This window comes from Lepus europaeus, chromosome 21 (assembly GCF_033115175.1).
Source record: "Lepus europaeus isolate LE1 chromosome 21, mLepTim1.pri, whole genome shotgun sequence".
Taxonomy (NCBI): domain Eukaryota; kingdom Metazoa; phylum Chordata; class Mammalia; order Lagomorpha; family Leporidae; genus Lepus; species Lepus europaeus.
In genome coordinates this window covers 17,019,973-17,042,130 of record NC_084847.1, presented here as the reverse complement: position 1 = coordinate 17,042,130, position 22,158 = coordinate 17,019,973, and the positions used below count along the sequence as shown (strand labels likewise).

The following is a 22,158-nucleotide window of genomic DNA, read 5'->3' as shown; positions in this document are numbered from 1 at the left end:
TTAGGGTTCACTTCTACAGAAAGGAGACAGATGAAAAGCAAAATATACAGTCTATAAAATGGCAAAAGGAAAACTAGAAGAGAGTTTTGCAGAATGCTCATGGTCCAGTTTTAATTTTAAATAGGAAAAACAGGAAATCGCTGAATTATAACCTTAGATGAAGAAGAGATGTTATAAGACATGTTTCCAGATTTCTTCTTCAGTGTTTAACATAGAACTTGATGGGGCCAGTGCTGTGGAGTAGCAGGTTAAGCTGCTGTCTGTGTTGCTGGCATCCCATATGAGCACCGGTTCAAGTCCCAGCTGCACCACTCCCCATCCAGCTCCCCGCTAATGTGCCTGGGAAAGCAGCAGGAGATGGCCCAAGACCTTGGGCCCTGCACCTACGTGGGAGACCTGGAAGCAGCACCAGACTCCTGGCTTTGGATTGATCCAGCTCCCGCAGCTGCAGCCGTTTGGGGAGTGAACCAGCAGATGGAAGATTCTCTCTCTCTCTCTGCCTCTCTGTAATTCTCCCTTTCAAATAAATAAATAAATCTTAAAAAAAAATAAACACATAGAACTTGTCTGTTCTCATCCTGTTTTATTCGCTCAGCTCTCTCACAAAAGACTCCTTTTCAACCCTCCTCCACTCCACCCTCCCCATGTGGTAGTCCATGGCTAAAGTGACAAGAATGTCTCCATAAATCTTTTTTGAAATGGAATGAAAAACCACTGGAAGTCCTAGTGTTTTGCAGGCATGTCCTCATAGAAAGTAGTGCAACCTTAAAGAGCCCTGCAATATACACTCAGACATGGCACCACTTCCTAGTCGCCTACATGGGCTCAGGTGAGTTGTTTAACCCATAAGACAAGTCCTGAGGCCTTGATCCTCTGAGAAGAAACCACCACCAATTCCTGCTATTCATCCTCAAGTGTGATTTAAATTTTCCCCGAGTGGGCATTTGGCTTAGGGGTTAAGATGTCACTTGGGATGCCTATATCCCATATTGAAGTGCGTGGGTTCAAGTTTCTGGCTCTGTGCTGGATTCTAGTTTCCTGATAATGCACACCCTGGGAGGTATGATGATGGCTCAAATACTTTGGAGCCTGCCACTCACATGGGAGATACGGATTAAGTTCCCAGGTCCTGGCTTTGGCCTTACCCAGCCTCAGCTTTTGTGGCATTTAGGGAATAAACTAGTAGATAGAAGATCTCCCTCCCCCTGGCTTTCAAATAAATAAACAAAATTTTTTTTTAAATTTCCTGCACATTACCTGGGCTATATTGAGCCCATCTTAAAAAAGGTTACTGCAGACATCCCCAGGAAGGTCAAGCAGCTGCTATGGGGCTGACATCACCAGCTGTGTCATCTCTGAGTATGCAGAAAAGTAAAACACAAATCACATCTGGGACTATAGTTTTATATACACCCAGAGCTGAGAAAAACCAGTAGGAAATCCCCTGATTTTGACAACCTTCATACTTCTAGTTTAAAGACCAACTGATAAATTTGTGCTTTTTTTTTTTTTAAGATTTTATTTATTTATTTGAGAGGCAGAGTTAGGTCTTTTGTCCACTGCTTCACTCCCCAAATGGCTGCAATGGCCAGAGCTGGACTGATCTGAAGCTAGGAGCTTCTTCCAGGTCTCTCACATGGGTTCAGGGACCATCTTCTACCGCTTTCTCAGGCCACAACAGAGAGCTGGATTGGAAGAAGAGCAGCCAGGGCTAGAACTGGTGCCCATATAGGATGACAGTAACACAGGCAGAGGCTTATCACACAGCGCCAGCCTCCCCCAACTGATAAATCTGTACAATAAATTTAAATAATAAAGTCCAAATCATGTACTGAAAGTTATTTCTATTTTTATATGTTTTATATATATAATCAAAATCATGCTATCATTAGTATATGTATATAATTTTGGTAATTATGCCTTCCATTGTTGAACATGACTCATTTTTACTCTCGTGACATTTAAACACAGTTAGAAAATATATTTTGATTTAGTAATGATGCATTCTCAGTGTAGAAATTCTTTCTTTAAATGGTGATCTTCTCTTATTTTACCTTATCAAACAGTTACATAGCACTTCTTATATGCCAGGAATTAGTATAAACAACTTACAAATGTTAGTTTATCTAACCTTCCTAACAACATTGTGAGGTGTCACTGTTATCCTCATTTTACAGATGATTAAATTGAGGCACTGACAGTCTAAATAGCTCATATGAGGTTACACAGCAGAGGCAGGATTTGAACTCAGATCACCTGGTTTGGCAGGTTCCAAGATGGTGGAGTAGAGAGGGAACTTACTGCTCTAGCTCAGGAGAAGACAGTTTTTAAAAAGTGGAGAGAGTGTAGTCTCAGGGAAGAGGTAGGGAGAAAATGGCAGAGGAAACTCTACCAAAATTAGAGAACTGGCGGACCTAAGTGGAGGGCATGGGCACCCACAGCTCGGGACTCCAGCAGCAGTGAGTCTATACACCAGCGCTGGAAAGTGAGATGAGACCAGACTGCAGCAGCCCAAGACACTGGTGAAAAGGTGGTAGCAAGAGCCTAGAGGAAACCTGACTTGGAGTGCCATGGGGGAAAGTGTACCAGCCAAACTAGAGGAGAAAAAAAAAATAAATAAAGGACAGGATGGACATGTTTCTCTCTTCCATATCACTTTACAATGATGTCCTGTAACAAGCCAATATCTCCATTTTGGAGATATGTAACAGCTACGCCAGCTCGTGTCTGCACCTGGCAACCATCTGAGTGGAGACCCCTGACTCGGGTGGGGAGAACTAACAGGGGGCTAGGAGCTTGTGACTGTATGAAGCTTTTGTACCGGGACTGTGAAAAAAACTGAGGGTGTGTGGGAGGACTCACCCTGAGAAGTCTCACACTGAGAAGTCTCAGTGGGGGACTCCACAAGCTCAGGGGTTCCTGGTTACCTGGTGAGAGACATTGCTGGGGAATCTGAACTTACACTGAGGACTGCACAGATCCTCTGTGTGGTCCTTGGGACAGAGCGGACAAATATTATACCCACTGGGGCTAGTGCTCAGGCACTGGTCCCCATTGAGAGATGCTCAGCTGAGCAGAATAAACCTCCTTTCTGATTTAAAAAAGAGAGAGATTTACCATGCCAAACCTGGGTGTGAGCTTAGGCAGGCCCTTAACCCTGGAGAATTGAACAGAGCTCTCTGGCCATACCCACTATAAGCCTCTAGAGATTCACTGAAAGCAGACATCAAAAAATGAAGAAGAAGAAGGAAGAAAAAGGAAGAAGAAGGAGGAAGGAAGAAGGAAGAGGGAGGAAGAAGGAGGAAGAAGGAGGAAGAAGGAGGAAGAAGGAAGAAGAAGGAAGAAGGAAGAAGGAAGAAGAAAGAAGAAAGAAGAAAGAAGAAAGAAGAAGAAGAAGAAGAAGAAGAAGAAGAAGAAGAAGAAGAAGAAGAAGAAACCAATGAGTATCTCCACAAATGCCCAACAACAGATCACCTGCTTCAAGTCCAAGCTCTTTAGCTACTATATGTATTGTGGCAGAATGTGTTTGTTCAAAGATTGCTGTACTACATCTCCCCTCCCTTACGTGCTTTTGAGTGTAGCCTTGTTTGACTCTGTCTAGAGGTGGAGTCTATTTTTCTACTCCTTTGAATTTGGTCAGGCTCTGTGACTTCTGTGACCATTAGAATTCAGAGAGAGTGATGCTATGTCAGTTCCAAATGTGCGCTTAATTTCTTGGAACCTTCCACTTTCTGCTTATTGGAAGTCAGTCACAGCATAAGTGTCACTACCCCAAGACCACCAAGTCAGCACCTGGAAGATGTGATGCTTTTTGGAGAACAAAAGAAAGAGGCTAGGGAGGAATGATTCCCCCAGGCATTAAGTGACAAAGCCATCTTCATGTGGCTCCTCCAGTCCTAGTTGCCCCAAGTGAAATCACAACAATTAGAGACCTACCCAGTGGAGTCTTTTCAAAATTCCAAGCCCCAAAATCATGATAAAATACAAAGTTATTCTAGGCCATTAAATATTAGCTTATTTTGATATACAGTAATGGATAACCAAAACACATCCCGTATGTTAGGTATTGCTGTTGTTGGAGTATGATTTGACTCCCAAATTCATGTAGGCATCTGAGCTCCAAAGTCATAAGTTAATGGTACTAAGAGTGTGGAAACTTTGTTCACTTATGATATTTAGGAGATGGGCATAAAAGGAAGCCATACATCACTGGAGGCATGCCCGTAGAAAGTAATTCTCACAACAGGGTTAGTTATGTAAGCCTGAATTATTTAAGCTTATAACTGCTTCCTAGCTCATCACACTCCATCATTGCCATTCACTGCCCTTTTCAGAAGCAGAACCAATGGGGTAAGCTAATCTTGGACTTGAATCTCTCCAATTTCTCTTTATAAAGTTAGTTGCCTCAGGTATTTCACTACAGCAAAGAAAAACTGACTAGTACAGGTACTATGGGTATATTATCTCATTTATCCATAACTCTTTTATTATTCCCTTTTTACAAATGAGAAAATTGAGATTCAGAAAAGTTACATCTCCTGCCCTATACAACATAGCTCACTGGTAGAGGTAGGAATTCAATCTGACAGTAGCATCAACAATTTTAACTACTATAAACATTGTCTCTAAATGCTCTTATTTTATTGACTACAAGTACAAACAGAAACATAATATATGAATTAACTGTTAATTCTTTTGAGGAGCATTTATTCTTAGTAACAAATCTATATATACAGTTTTGATCAATCACTCACTTCAATAAGAGTTTATACCTCTCCCATACAAAAGTGGTATCAGCATCAATAGCTACCTTTTTATTGTCATCCAGAACAGTGTTCATATTTTCAATCCAAACAGCATCCACTGGTCCATCAAATATAATCCACTTGCGGTCATCAGACATTGAAGATGCTTGCTCCCGGAAAGCATTGGCTAGGACACCATCTGTCCATTCGTGGCTCACCTGGTCAAAGCACCCATACAGCTGACCCATTGTGATAGCTTTGGGGTTGATGATCTTGTAATCTACAGCAAACTCCTCCATCTGGTTAGCTGGGCAAGAAGGTCCAACATCAGTTACAAAGGCTGTAGTAAAATCAGAACATTAGACAAGAGACAATGCCACTCCAAAAAGACCAACTGGGGCTGGCATTCAGCACAGTGGTTAAGATGCCAGTTGGGATGCCTACATCCCATGGTGGAGTCCCCAGCTTCAAGTCCCAGCTCTTGTTTCAATTCCAGCTTCCTGCTAATGCACAAGAAGTGAGGCAGCAGGTGGTGGTAAAAGTGGCTGGATCTCTGCCACCCATGTGGGAGACCCAGACTGAGTTCCTGACTCATGGCTTTGGTCTGGCCCTGCGCTGATTGTTGTGGGCATTTGGGAAGTGAATCAGTGGATAGTGGATCTTTATCTGCCTTTCAAAAAAAAAAAAAAAAAAGACCAATGAACCTTTAATGATTACACTCTATAAGGAAAGTCTTTCTATAATGTATGTTCAATCCTCATGAAGATCAGGACATCTGAGTAGACAATGCCTTAAACTGTGGGTTACAGCATACATTAGTCTCTCACCATACTTTTTTCTGACTCTGATTTCAAATATAGTAAATGTGCCAGTCAAATCCAAGACTAAGTAAGTACGATCGGGTCTAAATGAACTTAAGCAATAAAGGCGAGATGTAATTATCAGCCTTCTTTATATGTCTGGCTCTCACAGGCACCCTAAGAACTCTGGCTTTCGCAGAGATGAGGGACAGCTGACAGATAAAAAAAGGGTTCTGGCAAGTGATGGCTACCCTTCTTCATCTGAAGGGCTAGTTTAGCTCTGAAATCTTTTCCTCAACTGCTCAGTCTGTCAACTGGCCTCTGGGGGAATGCACACTGTTGAAGTACTAGGACCCAAATGGAATATTCAGGTTTATGGACAGCGCAGCATATGTATTTAACAGCAGAAACAGTGACACTTTTATACACCCTTCAAAATAAGGAAAAGGTGGAATGCCTAAACCATGAACTAAATAATCACTTCTGCAGAGTTTTGAGGCAAAGACAATGGAGGTGTATCCTTTCTCAACTAGAATCAAATGCCAAAATTATTACTGTGCTTGCTGAGTTAGTCTCCAAAACAAAACCTCAAAAATCCTACAGCAACTCAGTCATCCAATGTCATTAAATGAAGTACTTGAAGCAATAATGTAAATGCATGCACAATAAGGAATTACTTTTCAAAACCATAAGTTTGGGTTTATACCAATGAAAACCCCTAACTATTTTCCCTACCAATAAACATAGCTTCTACTTGTTGAGTAGGTGCTGTACTAGGTTATTTACTTGGATAATCTCATCTAATTCTCACAATAATCCCATTTTATAGCTGGGAAAACAGAGGATAAGAGAAGTTTAGTCCCAGTCTGAGTCAGATTCAGAAGTACGGTCTAGTAGTTAAGATGCTGGTGTCCCAAGAAGCTAGGATTGTGGTACAGCACGCTAAGCAGTTGCTTGTGATGCCAGCACTCCCATCTCAGAGTGCCAGCCAGAGTTCTGCTGTTCCACTTCCAATCCAGCTCCCCGCTAATGCACCTGAGAAGACAGCAAAAGATGGCCCAAGTACTTGAGTCCCTGCCACCCATATAAGATACCCAGATGGAGTTCCTGGTACTTGGTTTGGCCTGACCCAGTTCTGGCTGTTGCAGCCATATGGGGGGTGAATCAGCAGGTAAAAGAGCTCTTTCTTTTTCTCTTCCTCTTCCTCTCCTTCTCTCTGCCTTTTAAATAAATAAAATGCTGGCATCCTCTATTTTGAATACCTGGGTATATGATACCCACCTCCAGGTCCTGACTCCAGAATTCTGACTGATGTGCACCCTGGGAGATAGCAGTAATATCTTAAATAATTGGGTCTGTACCACCTAAATGGGAGACCTGGATTGAATTTCTGGCTCTTACTCTGGCTCTGGCTTCAGACAGGGATCCTTCCAGGCATTTGGGGAATGAACCAGTCAGTGGATGGGAGTTCTCTCTTTCTCTCAAAAAATAAATAAATAAAATTAAAAAGTTTGAGTTCATGTCCTCTACCTTAAAAGGGAGGCAGGAAAGGGAAAGTGAAAGAGAAAGGAAGAATGGATAAAAAAAAAAAAAAGAAAAGAAAAGAAGCATGAAATGACTGCTTTCAGAATGATTTTGCTTAGGCTAATGATAGGAGTTTCATTGAGGAATCTCTGGAGAAGCCTCTGTTTAGTATTTGAGAAAATTCCTGCAGTCTTAAGAATGTGCACATAAAATTCCTTGCCAGAAGTCCCCCCGCCCTTCATTTTCCGCCTGCAGACATCTGTGCGCCATGTTCTATTTCTAGCTCTGACATCACGCTCCAGGGCTGGCATAACTAACAGCCTGGCATTATCTCCATGGAGCCAGCCAAGTGAGTGGGGAGTCTGGTCCTCCCTGGAAGCCAAGGAGGGGAGCTTTACCTGCATATAAATCACCCAGAGCTGCAGCCAACACTTTATAAGCAGAGGTCTTGCCACCCATGGGGTCGCCAACAATCATGTAGCCATGTCTTACCAGCATCATCTCGTAGATCTGGGAGGAGATGTCAAACAAGGAGTTACTCATTGCAAATCTCCCCACACCACAACTGAGTCAGCAGCTAGTGAGGAACCAGTGGTGGGAGAGAGAGAGATCACTCCCACTTCTAGTTCAGGTGAAATGCAGCCTTTTTTTGTGATTTATTGTTTAAGTATCTTTTGGGTGAATAAACATGTGTGTCTCAGATTACATAGAGGATGGAAACTATTATTCTCTATAGCTAATTATATGTTAAGTATCAAGTGATTGCCCAAATTGTTTCATTTAATCCACCTTTTGCAGATGGAGACTCTGAGCCCAAAACAGGCTCAGTAACTTGCCCAAACTCTTCAGTGGTGGAGACAGGATTTGAAGAGACAGCTCTCTGACTTCAGTACCTTTAATCTTTTCATTGTGCTGTTGCCATTTACTTTTTAAAAAGAAAAGGAAATGGTGATCATTTAGCAAACTGCATTTCTATCAGAAGCACCCTTTCTGAGGCTTCCTTGCTGCTCTAACTTGATTAGATCTTTCAGCAAATGAAAATGTTCTTTCTGAGCCAGGCTCTATGCTATAAAATATAAATGACATTCTTGGGGCCACCTTCAGTGCGGGCATCCCATATGGGTACCAGTTCATGTCCTGGCTGCTCTACTTCAGATCCAGCTCCCTGCTAATGTGCCTGAGAAAGCAACGGAGGATGGCGCAAGTGCTTGGGTCCTTGCACCCAGGTGGGAGACCCAAAAGAGGCTTCTGGATTCAGACAGGCCTAGATCCGGCCATTGTGGCCATTTGGGGAGTGAACCAGCAGATGGAAAATCTTCCTGTCTCTCCCTCCCTCTCTCTGAAACCCTGCCTTTCAAATAAAATAAACAAATCTTTTAAAAAATATATAAACAACATTCCACATAATTTCATTCCCTACACTTGGGAATCAACAGTTGTGGGGAAGCCCGTTTCGTGAGTTTTCTCATTGTTCCTTTCTGTCTGTGACAAGTAGCCAGTGATAGTTGAAATGCAAATATTTTGGTCATTTATGTTTATGTAAAATTTTATGTTTTTTTTTCCCCTCTTCCCTTAGATTGTGAGTCTCTCAGAGAAAAGGAACACCTGAAGCTTTTTTATTTTAAAGATAAATTTTCATTATTTTTCACTTTGGAGGTAAGCTCTAAGGAGGGTGTAAATGAAGGTAGTGACCATGAAGGTGGTAGAGGAGGACCTATCAGCACAGTTTCCCTGTTCAATATCCTTTCTCCTGACTGTTGATAGCAGCACCCCAATTTTTCTGGGCAGCCATCATTTGGTTGACCTCATAAGGGTGCAGCCAACTCCATCTTCACTTCTGGCAGAGGTAGAGGAGGAGTTATGGTCCAGGTCTTATCTTTGTGATTGGTTCAGATATGGTCTTGTGACCTCATCAGAGCCATTCAAAGCTACTTCTGAGAATTGTGCTTACAGGAAGATACACATCTCACTTATGGGATTGTTATCTGGGACAATAAAAGTCTGGGTTTTTTGGGGAGGCCCAACTGAGAGTCAAATATGAATCCAGAGAGCTCAGAAATGAAAAGAGGTAGATTCCTAAGGATATTATCTAAAAACCTAGATCTTGATACATCTGAGGCTACCATATTCCTGCACTTGAGTTAGTCGAGTGAATAAATTCCTTTTTGTTTATTAAGGAAGTTTGGGTTGGGCTTCCATCATTTGGAACTGAGAAAATTCTAAGTAATTCAAAGTTCAAAGGTCTGTTTTGTTCTCAAATCAAAGAAAAAATAAAAATACTAAGGAAGATGGTAAAAAAAATACTAGATTTTAAATTTGGGCTTTTAAACTCCTAGAAACAAACAAAAAAAAGATTATTAAGTGGTTTCTGTTGTTGTTTTACCTCTGTCTCCACTGAGGCACCTCTGATTGCTATCAGTTCACATTAAGTATGCTGTAAGTTTTCTCATGTCTTACTCCAGCAAACAGTGAAACTCAGACATCCCCATGTGGATACACGAAACCAACCTGGATGATTTTCCCAATAAACCAAGGTACTGGCTGGAGTTTCATGTTTTTGATGTTTTCGTTCAGCACTTCCAGAAAAACTTCGTAGTCTGGCTTTGGAAGAACAACTCCAGGAAACAAATCTGATATAATTCCCTGTTAATAAGCATTCAAGAGAAGGTGGAAAGGGTGAAGTATCACATACGAGATTTCAACATTTTCCTAAAATGAGATCTATAGACAGCAGAAATCTTGAAAAGTTCCACACTTCATTTTTCCTGTGCCAAAACTCATCCAACATTACAAATGTCAACACTGTATGTAAAACATGATTTCCCTCCTAAATAATTTTAGAAGTCAGCAAGTAATGTGGCTGTACTGCCTTCCAGTCATCATACTAGTAATGAACAAGACAGCCCTGATTTCTTTCTTCACAGAGCTCACATTCCAGTAAGGAAAACAGGTATTAAATTAATTATAAAAGCAAACTAATTAAATTGGATCAGAACAACTACTGAAACCCAACAGCAAATATTATCCTACCCATGAAATCCTTTTTATTAAAATCAGGACTATGGGCCGGCGCTGTGGCACAACGGGTTAATGCCCTGGCCTGAAGTGCCGGCATCCCATATGGGTGCTGGTTCGAGTCCCGGCTGCTCCACTTCCTATCCAGCTCTCTGCTATGGCCTGGGAAAGCAGTGGAAGATGGCCCGGGTCCTTCAAATAAATAAATAAATCTTTAAAAAAATAAAATCAGGACTAGACAGGGATGTTTTCTATCACCATAGTTACTTAAACTTTGCAGGGAAGGTATCAGGTAATAGGTGTGGTGGCTAGAGAAGAAAGAAGGTCAGAAGATGTAAGAGGAGGTGGAGGAGGTGACAAACAAAGCATTTCATCTTCAGAAGTTGAACCTTGGTCCTTAGCCGAAGTGCTAAGGCAGTGCATACCTGGAACAGAGGGACATCTTGCGCTAAGAACTTGGCCAGGTTGACATCAAGCAGAGCCCGGAGCAGCAAGACACTTTCATTCTCCTCCGGATACTTGAGCTTCAGGTTGCCTGCGGCAGTGAGCACAGACTTGACAGCACGCATACCATAGTCGTAGTGATGCTGGGAGGACAGTTGTTCCGAGCACAGGCGATAGGTCGCCACAATCTTCTGGGCAAGACTGGGAGAACAAAGATACATCACATTTGCAGATTCCTAGGGATGACCGTATCCCACTTAACAGGCATTCCCAATATCCTTGTCTCCTCCCCCTTCAGTAATAGGCTTGCTCATGGACTTGACTCTGAAAGCTAAGATGAAATAAAGCAAACATACACACACACGTATGTATAACATGTACTCTATGTGAAAGTATGTGTTATGTACCTGTATATATGTATGATTATATGCACGCACACACAACCAAATTTGGGAAGAATATATCAAACTGTTGACAATGTTAATCCTTAGAAGTGAGACAAAAGGTTACTGATGGGAAAATCACTCTTTTTATTTCTGTAACATAAATTCTTTCCAATGTCCACATTACTTTTAAAATTTAAAAGAAAAACATTTAAAATGTAATGTACTAAGCACACAACACATGTAGACTCGTACACATGGTCTTTTCTTAGTCTTCTTGGACATATAGCTGGACCACATTTCCCAGCCTGGCCTGCAGTTAGGGCAGGCCACACTACTGAGTTCCAGCTAGTAAAATCTAAATAGAAGTGACTGATGGATACCACCAACTCCGGGGCTGGCCTGGAAAAATCTCTTCTGTAAGAACCTCCACGTCATGTGCTAAAGCCTTGAGGTGTGAGTAATGAGGGCTCGTAAACTACACCTGGGAGAAAACTACCCTGATTATAAACACTTATTTTAGGTTTGTAGAGAATCAGAGATAAACTTACATTGTGCTAATCAATTGATATTTGGGGGTCAGAGTTATCCTCACTGATATACTTACAAGCATTCCCCTTATGGAGATCCTCTTTACAAAATCAGTTCACTTTCAAAACAAAGACTTTATGTTGTTCATCTGCACCTAGCAGATGGGGATGAGGGAGGCAGCTCAATAAAGGTTTGCCAGTTGAGTAAGTAAATCAGTGAGCAGATCAGTGTAATCCAGGTCTACTATGGGAAGAACAAATGACACCTCCTTGATTACACATTCTATTTTGAAAATGTCCGTAGCCCCTGGCATCACAAATGAGGGCACCAAAGCTACAAGGACACCTAGGGCTTTGTGGAGACACCTGTTTTAACAGTGACAAAAAAATCAATTGATTGAAAAGCCATTTTACAATGATTACTTGCATGTGTCATTGTGTGTGTCTTTGTGCACACTGGCCTGTGTGTATGTGTGTGTGTGTTGAAAACCTGGGTAATACTTGAATGAGCGATAACCCAGTGGCTTGCAGCCAATAAATGTTGTATTGATTATACTTTAATAGTAAATTATATTAAATTTTTCTCTCCAATCTTGGAATAATTTCATTTGTTTTATTATCTTGCCTCAAGCCATTTAGTAATGTGGGTGTGGATGGGTTACAGTGAAGGATGAGGGAGATATCCGTGGCTGCTTTTTTCAATAGAAGTCCAGGCATATGTGAAGAGAGAGGAGACCCTTTCTTGGGAATCTGGAACATCTTCCAGTTAGGAATGGAGTCAGAAACAAGTGGAGGGCTATACTCATGTGCTCCCAGATCAGCTAGGGAGAAGGGGAGGAAGCAAGTTTTTTACATTTCCCTCTTTCCTTCCAAAGAGCAATCCACCACACAAAGAAATACTATTTTTTTTTTTACTTTTTTAAAATTATTATTATTTTTTTTTGACAGGCAGAGTGGACAGTGAGAGAGAGAGAGAGAGACAAAGGTCTTCCTTTACTGTTGGTTCACCCTCCAATGGCTGCTGTGGCTGGCGCGCTGCGGCCGGCACACTGCGTTGATCCAAAGCCAGGAGCCAGGTGCTTCTCCTGGTCTCCCATGCGGGTGCAGGGCCCAAGCACTTGGGCCATCCTCCACTGCACTCCCAGGCCACAGCAGAGAGCTGGACTGGAAGAGGGGCAACCGGGACAGAATCTGATGCCCCTACCGGGACTAGAACCCCGTGTGCCAGCGCCACAGGTGGAGGATTAGCCTATTGAGCTGCGGCGCTGGCCAAGAAATACTATTTAAAAGACTTTAGAAAACCAATGTACCATACCTTCTGGAGTCCAGAAACCCCATAGAGTACAGGGAGATTTCTCCAATGAGGGCATAATCTGGTACCATCATGGCCACTGTACGGAACAAGGCCTAGAAAAGGAACAACCAATCAGAACCTGAACACTACAGTGAGTACTGGGGAAAGGCGAATCTATAGAGGCAAAGGTAAGTAGCATGATCATTCAGGCCACTCTACTAACAATCCTGGAAAAGAGTGTTGGAGGATGTGTTAGTGCAGAGAGCCCATTTTTAATGGTTGAATCCACTGCTCAACTAACCCCTCCAATGGTCCTGTCCAGATACATGCTGTCACATTGGGCCTCTCAATGGTTGAAAGGCTTTAGGTGTTGGTATTCCAACAACAGCTCATTATCCTGTGCCAAAAAAGGATATCTAATAGCATCATCCAAATATTAGAGCTTCCCAGTGTTCAATATGGACATTAGAAATCAATTAGGAACATTGAACCAACATGCATCAAAATAATCCAGATGTCAGATAGATCTTGAGTTCCTGTCCTGCTATCTAACATCTGTGTCCAAGTTCTATGAGCTCTCTTAGAACTCAGATCTATATTTCAAAATGGACTAACAACTTTGTCCCCTTTCATAGAGTTGTTATAAGAATAGATAGCTATCATGTAGATGAAGTACTTACAAAAGTATGTGATTACACATGGGGTGCTCAATAAACATTAAGTATCGGGTAATAATCTTAGGTCCTAGAGGAGAAGTGACATGCCTGAGTCCTGCAGTTAGCTAGAAGAAGAGTTGGGACCAGAGTCCAGGCCTCCTGACACCATCCCCTGGTGACTTCCTCTGTATTACATTACCTCATGAACGCTGTCTGTGCAGATCTAATATGGGTGCAGGGGGTGGTTACAACTGGGCAGTAAAAACTGAGAAATCTAAGTTCACATTCTACTTTGGCACTCAATGGTCAATGTTGACCTGGAAGTGGGGAGCTACTTAAAGGATCTCCCTGATTCTCTTCCAGTTTCAGAAAGAGGAAGTGGTCTAAGAATCCAGGGCACTAATCAGAATGGATATCAAGCAGATGGAGTGCTGTGTACTACATGTCAGTGGACTGGGTGTGTGTGGGTCTCTCTTACGACTTCCACCCAAGAGGATAGTACAATAAATTAGAATCAAATCAATGAAGTAGCATGCCTGAAGGTTTCCTCTGGTCAGTCTTTCATGAAGCTCAAGTGGTAGTTGTTCTTCCCACATGAGAAGACCAAGTGATTTTTGTGGGTCATTGTTCCTTCTATAAAAGCAGCATGCTAAGGTCATGTAGGGACACCTTCCCCTGAAGATGGCCTTGTTGGCTCTCTTCCCTTTCAGAGGCATTTTTCTTCTACTAGCAGCAAGGCCAGTCAATAGATATTGCCCTGGTTATAACTCAGGCCAGCTCAGCATAGACACTGGGGTCAAACATGCAGTCTTATTATCTCTGTGGTTGCCTGTCTTTATATGGAAACTACTCAGGCTTATCCAGTTTAGGTTTGTCTAGCTTAGGAACGAAGGGGGCACTCCATGTGGTCCAGTCCGGGTTTACCACAGTTCTCTGTATTGAAATCTGATACTCTACGACTCTCACCTGGCCCTGTTGTTGAGCTTCTCTATGAGATCCCCACTTCTAGAAGCTTCTACTCTGTCACAGACATTCATCATTTACACAAACTCATGTTTACCTTGAGGTTATCTGGCAGTTCAGCCCTGCCAGCATACCCGGGGTTCATGGTGATAAAGACAGCACAGGTGGGGTTCAAAGAGAGCTCAGTGCCTTCAAAGATGAACATCTTTAGCTTCCGAATAATGGCCTGTTGAATGCTGAGAATCTGCTGGGCTACCACAGATAGCACTTCTACCTGGAGAGAAAATGTTGGGCTGATGTGAGTTCCTACTTGTGACAGCCACACCACTCTGTCAGAGTCCCCTTCATTTATCAGAGAGAGAGAACCCAATCATATGAAAACCAGATCTTCACATTCAAAATTAGGAGTAGGTCATGAGCATTTGGCCTAGTGGTTAAGATGCAGGTTGGGATGCCCATGCCCCATGCCAGAGAGTCTTGGTTTGAGTCCTGCCTCTAGTTCCCAATTCCAGCTGATGCAGACTTTGGGAGGTAGCAATGATGCCTCAGGTGATTGGGTCCCTGTCACCCATGTGGGAGACCTGGATTGAATTCCTGGCTCCTGGCTTCAGCCTGGCTCAGCCCTGCCTATTGTGGACATTTGAAGAATGAACTGGTAGATGGGAGCCCTGTTTGTCTCTTTGTGTTTTCCTGCCTTTTGAAATTAAAAAAAAAAAAAAAAAAACTGAGATGGATGATTTGGGATTTTTGGTAAAGAACAACAAAATTGGTATGCGTGTGTGCATGTGTAAGGAATTTCTTTTTTTTTTGGACAGGCAGAATGGACAGTGAGAGAGAGAGAAAGGTCTTCTTTTGCCGTTGGTTCACCCTCCAATGGCCGCTGTGGCCGGCATGCTGTGGCCGGCGCACCACACTGATCCGAAGGCAGGAGCCAGGTGCTTCTCCTGGTCTCCCATGGGGTACAGGACCCAAGGACTTGGGCCATCCTCCACTGCACTCCTGGGCCATAGCAGAGAGCTGGCCTGGAAGAGGGGCAACCGGGACAGAATCCGGTGCCCCGACCAGGACTAGAACCTGGTGTGCCGGCGCCGCAGGTGGAGGATTAGCCTACTGAGCCGCGGCACTGGCAGGAATTTCTATAGTACTTTGTTTCAATACTTGGAGTAGCGCTTGACACAGTAGGAGTGTTTATTGGTTCAAATTGCATGTTTATATTTTCTGATCTCATTCCCCACTCAAATAGAATTAATCACCCATGTTTTTCTGATGCCTCTTTTCTATTACCACTATAGACTTTACCATATTCTATTTGTTTAATTTAATTTTTGTTCCCCTTTGTTTTATTGTAATTTTTTTTTTTAACAGGCAGAGTTAGACAGTGAGAGAGAGAGACAGAGAGAAAAGTCTTCCTTCTGTTGGTTCACTTCCCAAATGGCCGCCACGGCCGGCGCTGCACCGATCCGAAGCCAGGAGCCAGGCACCTCCTCCTGGTCTCCCATACAGGTGCAGGGCCCAAGCACTTGGGCCATCCTCCACTGCCTTCCCCGGGCCACAGCAGAGAGCTGGACTGGAAGAGGAGCAACCGGGACAGAATCTGGTGCCCCGACCGGGACTAGAACCTGGGGTGCCGGCGCTGCAGGCGGAGTATTAGCCAAGTAAGCTGTGGCACCGGCCTATTGTAATATTTTCTAAGCTGACTATTTCTTAATTTGTATCATAAACATATGCAGCGTCAGTGACACATATGAGAGGTCTTTAAAAAGTTCATGGAGCATGTGAATTCATGAAAAACTATGCATGTATTTCAAAATTGTTTTATTCTAAAATAAACTCAACTGTTAATTTCATTTTCCCAGAAGCTTCCTGAAGTACCCTCTTAGGAGCTGCTCAATTAATTTTTGAATGAGCCAGTGAATGGATATGTACTGCCGAAGTGAGCACGTGAACCAGTGAATGAATAGGGAGGTGGGGATATGTGTATAAAATATGTATTCCATCTCCTGTTTTTTGCTTAGTTCATTGAGTATAAACTCTCTGCAAGGGTCATAGAGAAGACATAAGGCCCTGTCATCATGGATTTAAGTGCCCAGAAAAAGGCCCCTCCATGTTCAACCCCTCCATTCTATAACACAAAGCCAGAGTTACCTCAATCCTGTTGAATTCATCAAAGCAGGCCCATGCTCCAGCCTGGGCGAGACCCTTGAAGAACTTTCCCATGGCTTTGTAATCCAAACCATCTGAGCAGTTGAAGACCACACACTAGAAAGAGGCAGGATGTGGTTACCCTTTAGGGTGGTTCCATTGCATCCAAACTACCTTGCAACATCAGACAAGGGTAGGGCTCCTCTCTGCTTGTTCTACTGGAAGTGCTGGGGCCCCACTCTGCCTGTTACAGGAAACCACCTTGAACTGCATGCTCACTTCCCTGAAGAGGAGTCCAGAGAGGGACAGGAAGAGTGGGTGGGGATGGATGGTTTTTTCCTACCTGCTTGGCCAAAGCTTTGGCTAGATCTTTGGTGGTTTCTGTCTTGCCTGTCCCAGCTGGACCCTCAGGGGCTCCCCCAAGGTTCAGCTTCAAAGCTCCCATCAGAGTCCTAAGCAGAAGGAAACAGGAACTCAGTGCATGAGTCCTAACACACAGGAAAGAAACTAGCTTTTTATTTATTTTGACTCATACAAATAGTTAAAAATTTCCCCTGATCATATAACCAACACATCATCATTTTTTTCAACACATCATCATAAAAAATTCTGTTTTACTCATCGTAACTTCAGAGCCTGGCACAGTGCCTGGTGTATCCACAAACATATGTTTGGATGACTGATTGAATAAATGAATATGTACATCCATTTTTTAAAAAAAAAGATTTATCTATTTGAAAGGCAGAGTTACAGAGGGAAGGATTGACAGAGAGAGAGAGAGAGAGAGAGAGAGAGAGAGAGAGAGAGAGAGAAACCATTAGCTGGTTCATTCCCTAAATGGCTGCAATGGCCAGGGCTGGGCCAGGCTGAAGCTCAAAGCCTGGAACTCCATCTGGGTTTCCCACATGGGTGACAGGGTCCCAAGTACTTGGGTCATCATCTGCTGCTTTTCCAGGATCCTTAGCAGTGAGCTGGATAGGAAGTGGAGCAGTGAGGACTCAAACTGGTACTCAAACAGGATGCTAGTGTTGCAGGTGGCAGCTTAATTCACTGCACCACAATTTTGGCCCCTTCATTCACATTTATAGCAGCTTAAGTCACAATAGCAAAGACATAGAATCAACCTAGAGGTCCATTAACTGATGACTGGTAAAGAAAATGTGGGATTCATACACATGATGGAATATTACTGCAGCATAAAATATCACTCTACCACAAAAAAGAATGAAATCCTGACATTTGCAACAAAATGGATGGAAGTGGATATCATTATGCTAAGTGAAATAAGCCATACCCAGAAGGACAAACATCACATGCTTTCTCTTATTTGTGTAAGACATACATATATATAGAGAAAGAGAGACAGAGAGAGAGAGAGAGAGAGAGAGAGAGGAGTATAAAAATTGTGTGGGTGTCATGTCATTTGGTATTTAGTTACAAATATTGCTTCACTTTATCATACCATTTTATGATCACTGTCATAAATCCCTCATTTTGTGATATTAACATCTCTGATTTTAAGAAAAATAGCATATATGGTTATGTATATAATATCTACATTTGAAGTGAAAGTGACAAATCAAAAATTATAAAGAAAAAATGAACAAATGAATCTCTCTATATAAAAAAATCCATATATAAGTTAATCAAAGAAAAGTAAAAAGTACTCATAAACTCCATATTCCAAAGATCATCAGTGCTGATGGAACGGGGAAAGTAAATATATTTCTCCCACTACGCTCTGAACTTTGAGTTCAGGAGACATATTCGATTCTTCTCCTCATCCCTCAGCAAACTAATACAGCACCTGACATGTGCGCTTCAAGAATTAGTTGATCAGGGTGGCACTGTGGCATAGCAGGTGAAGCCGGTGCCTGCAGTGCCAGCATCCCATATGGGTGCTGGTTTGAGTCCAGCTGCTCCACTTCCAATCCAGCTCTCTGCTATGGCCTGCGAAAGCAATAGAAGATGGCCCAAGTCCTTGGGTCCCTGCACCCACGTGACAGACCCAGAAGAAGCTCCTGGCTCTTGGCTTCAGATTGGTGCAGCTCTGGCCGTTGCGGCCAACTGGGGATTGAACCAGTGGATGGAAGACCCCCCCCTCTCTCTCTGACTCTCATTCTCTCTCTGTGTAACTCTGCCTTTCAAATAAATAAATATTTAAAAAAAAAAAAGAAGTGGTTGTTCAAGAGGCCTACAGTTAATAATAATATATTGTTTTCAGGATTTTTACTAAATGAGTAGATTATAGGTGCTCTTGCCACAAGGAGTTGGGGGGATTGTGGGATAGCTACCTATGTAAGATGATAAATAGGTTAACTTGTACCATTATAGTAGTTATTTTACTATCTGTGTATCTTATATTACATATCATAAATATATACAATACAAATTATTTAAAGAAACAAATGGCTGTTGAACAATGAGTGCAATAAGTGAATGCATAAATGAAAAACCACAGGGGTAGGTATTTGCCATCCCTCTTAGGATGTCCACATCCTGTATCCAAGTGCTGGGGTTCAAGTCCTGGCTCCACTCTGGATTCCAGCTTCCTCCTGATGCACACCCTGGGAGCCAGAAGGTGATGACTCAAGTAGTTGGGTCCCAGCCATGAATGTGGGAGACCCAGACTGAGAACTGGGTTCCTGGCTTTGGCCTGGCCAAGTCCTGATGACTGTGTGCATTTGGGAAGTGAACCAGGAGATGGGAGAGCTCTATTTACAGGTCTGTAACTCTCTGTCTCTGTTTCTCTCTTCTTTCTCTGCCTAACTTATTCAAATAAATAAATCCATTTTAAAAAGTTAAACTTATAGGCCGGCGCCGCGGCTCACTAGGCTAATCCTCCGCCTTGCGGCGCCGGCACACCGGGTTCTAGTCCCGGTCGGGGCACCGATCTTGTCCCGGTTGCCCCTCTTCCAGGCCAGCTCTCTGCTGTGGCCAGGGAGTGCAGTGGAGGATGGCCCAAGTGCTTGGGCCCTGCACCCCATGGAGACCAGGAGAAGCACCTGGCTCCTGCCATCGGTTCAGCGTGGTGCGCCGGCCGCAGCGCGCTACCGTGGCGGCCATTGGAGGGTGAACCAACGGCAAAGGAAGACCTTTCTCTCTGTCTCTCTCTCACTGTCCACTCTGCCTGTCAAAAATTAAAAAAAAAAAAAGTTAAACTTATAGGACACAGAAACAAGTGATTTTTTTTAAAAAAAGATTTATTTATTTATTGAAAGGCAGTGTTACAGAGAGAGAGGGACAGAGAAAAGAGAGATCTTCCATCTGCTGGTTTACTCCCCAGATGGCTGCAAAGGCTCAGGCTAGGCCAGGCAGAAGCCAGGAGCTTCTCCTGGTTCTCCTACATAGGTGATAAAGACCCAAGTACTTGGGCCATCTTTTGCTGCTTTTCCCAGGCATTAACAAGGAACTGGATCAGAAGTGGAGCAGCTGGTGTGGTGGAATGAGAAGGCCGTGCCAAGATGGCCGCTGGCAAGCGAGCGTCAGTTACTCAGGAATGGCTTCAAAACCCACCTGGCAACGGAGCCTGCCTGGCAACAGGCTGTGATTGGTTAGGGAATAAACTGCCCCTTGACTGGATTGGCTGGTCTTGGCTTTATAAGATGTTGTACCAACTGAAATAAACGAGTCTGTGGGCTGCTTGCCTCTGGCCCGCTTTCACCCAACTCCCGGGGCCTGTGTGGTGACTCCGCGCCTCTTGCCCCCACCACGCTCCTCCTCTCAGAACGAATCCACAGTAACAAGCTGGGACACAAGCCAGCACCCATATGGGATGCCAGCAAAGCAAGGCTGCAGCTCTACCTGCCTTGCCACAACACTGGCCCCAGAAAACAAGATATTTTGAATGAGAAAATATTCTCAAGTATTATTTTTGCAATCTAAAAAAATTCACTATATATATTTTATATGTAAAATATACTATAAGTATATAAAAGATATCTAAACATCACACAAAATTGACAAGTTTATAAATCCATATTTCCATTGCAATGAATTCAAGGGAAATGGAAAAGTACTTTGCTGAGCACAAGATGATCCTATCTCTTCATCAGATAGCTGGCAGAGCTAGCAGGGCTGGCAGAGCTTAGAGACTCCTTGTTTCGATCCTTGACCTGACCCCTTGCCTATTTCTTGGCCATGAGAGTTCCAGGCACCATCTTGATTCTTGTTATTGGAGAGCTTTCTACTTAAGTCCCATGTCATATTCATGGTCACATATCAATACTACACTTACCGGTTCAAATGCATTGATGTACACTAGGACTCCTACCGAGGGCCTAGTTTCCAGCCTGTCTTTGGGACCATGGTGACTATGGGAAAACTCTAAAAACTTAAGAATCTGAAATGAAGAGGATAAAGGTAATGCCCCCAGGATGCCTTAACATTCTCCCAATCTTTTTCCTTTGGAGTTCTCTACTCCACCTTCAGGTTTCAGAGCCTCAGAGTTTACCTGTAGCAGCGGTCAGTGAGGGGCGTAATCACCAGTCGGGGGGAGTTTCCCAGGTACTCATAGCCATACAAAGCTTCTGTAGTTATCATCTGCACCTGCACGTCCTTTGCCACCCAGTAGTAGCGCAGCTGTGAGATCCACTGGAAATCATTCAGATCAGAGACGTTGTCCTTAGCTAACTTGGCCACTACATCTCGAGCTGTTGGGACACAGAGGCAGAAATACACATGCACAGCCATCAGAATTCTCCCATCTCTTCCAGCTTCTCAGTTAGAAGTGGGTGCTTTCAAGGTCATTCCTCACTTTCCAAACAGTTTCAAGTGGTACCACTCTGCTTGCCTACCCCCCACCCCCGCTCCAACTGCAGGCAGCAAATTCTATCAGAGCTGGTCTTTGCTTCCTTCCAAAGAATCAGGCAGAGAATCTCCTGAGTTGTCTTCTCTCAAGCAGCGCAGTAGATGTATTAAATGTGCATATTCCAAAATCAGAGTGCCTGGTTCCATCATGAACTAGCTATGGGACTCTGGGCAAGTTACTCAACCTTTCTGTCCCTCAGTTGTATAATCTGTAGAGTGGGGATAACATAGTACCCACTTAAAGGATTAGATCAATATACATTATACATACACACACACACATACGGGATGGAGTGAGAGGGAGAAAGACAGAACATTGTGTCTGACATATAAAAATATTATATATTAGCTATTATCATCGCTAAAATCTTGGGAGACTGATTTACAGGGCTTTGCAATAGATAGTGACCCCAAATGCTGTCATATCCTCAGTATGACCCTTTGTCTGTTCCAGGTCTCTAGAGTATCCAAGAAGGATGCAGTCCCTTGTTCTGACACAGCCAGGCAGTTTGCAGCAGAAGGCACCCCCATGAATCCATCATTAGATCATCCTCTCCATCTGGGGGCCTGAGAAACCAGCTGAGACATACGTTTCTAGTTTTCCTTCTTTATCTCATAGGATTATGAGCCTAATTTAATTTTCTCACAATGGCATAAGCTCTGAAGCTCGAGAGTTATATAGGTTTATGAAAATCACTAATTACTTTTTAGATAACTCACAGCGTGAGAGTTACCGAGATCTCAGAGCTGGTACAGCAGGCTCAGAATGTGGATCTTAGAAATGTAACTTGACAAAGGGATGCTTCTGCAAGTCTCCTGCCTCTCTGTGAGAAAGGCCATCTTTATTAGAGTA

General features: G+C 43.2%; 1 protein-coding gene across 1 annotated transcript in view; it reads right to left on the bottom strand.

Annotated features, from left to right (window-relative positions):
- The window catches only part of DNAH3 (dynein axonemal heavy chain 3), a 176,547-nt gene that overhangs the window by 76,637 nt on the left and 77,752 nt on the right, over positions 1-22,158 (bottom strand). The window contains exons 28-36 of the mRNA XM_062180013.1: positions 20,950-21,148; positions 16,840-16,948; positions 16,500-16,613; positions 14,452-14,628; positions 12,757-12,848; positions 10,510-10,729; positions 9,578-9,712; positions 7,468-7,579; positions 4,811-5,052 (exon numbers count right to left, since the gene is read on the bottom strand). Coding sequence (XP_062035997.1) covers positions 4,811-5,052; positions 7,468-7,579; positions 9,578-9,712; positions 10,510-10,729; positions 12,757-12,848; positions 14,452-14,628; positions 16,500-16,613; positions 16,840-16,948; positions 20,950-21,148 — 1,400 coding nt within the window. The remainder of the gene's footprint in view (positions 1-4,810; positions 5,053-7,467; positions 7,580-9,577; positions 9,713-10,509; positions 10,730-12,756; positions 12,849-14,451; positions 14,629-16,499; positions 16,614-16,839; positions 16,949-20,949; positions 21,149-22,158) is intronic.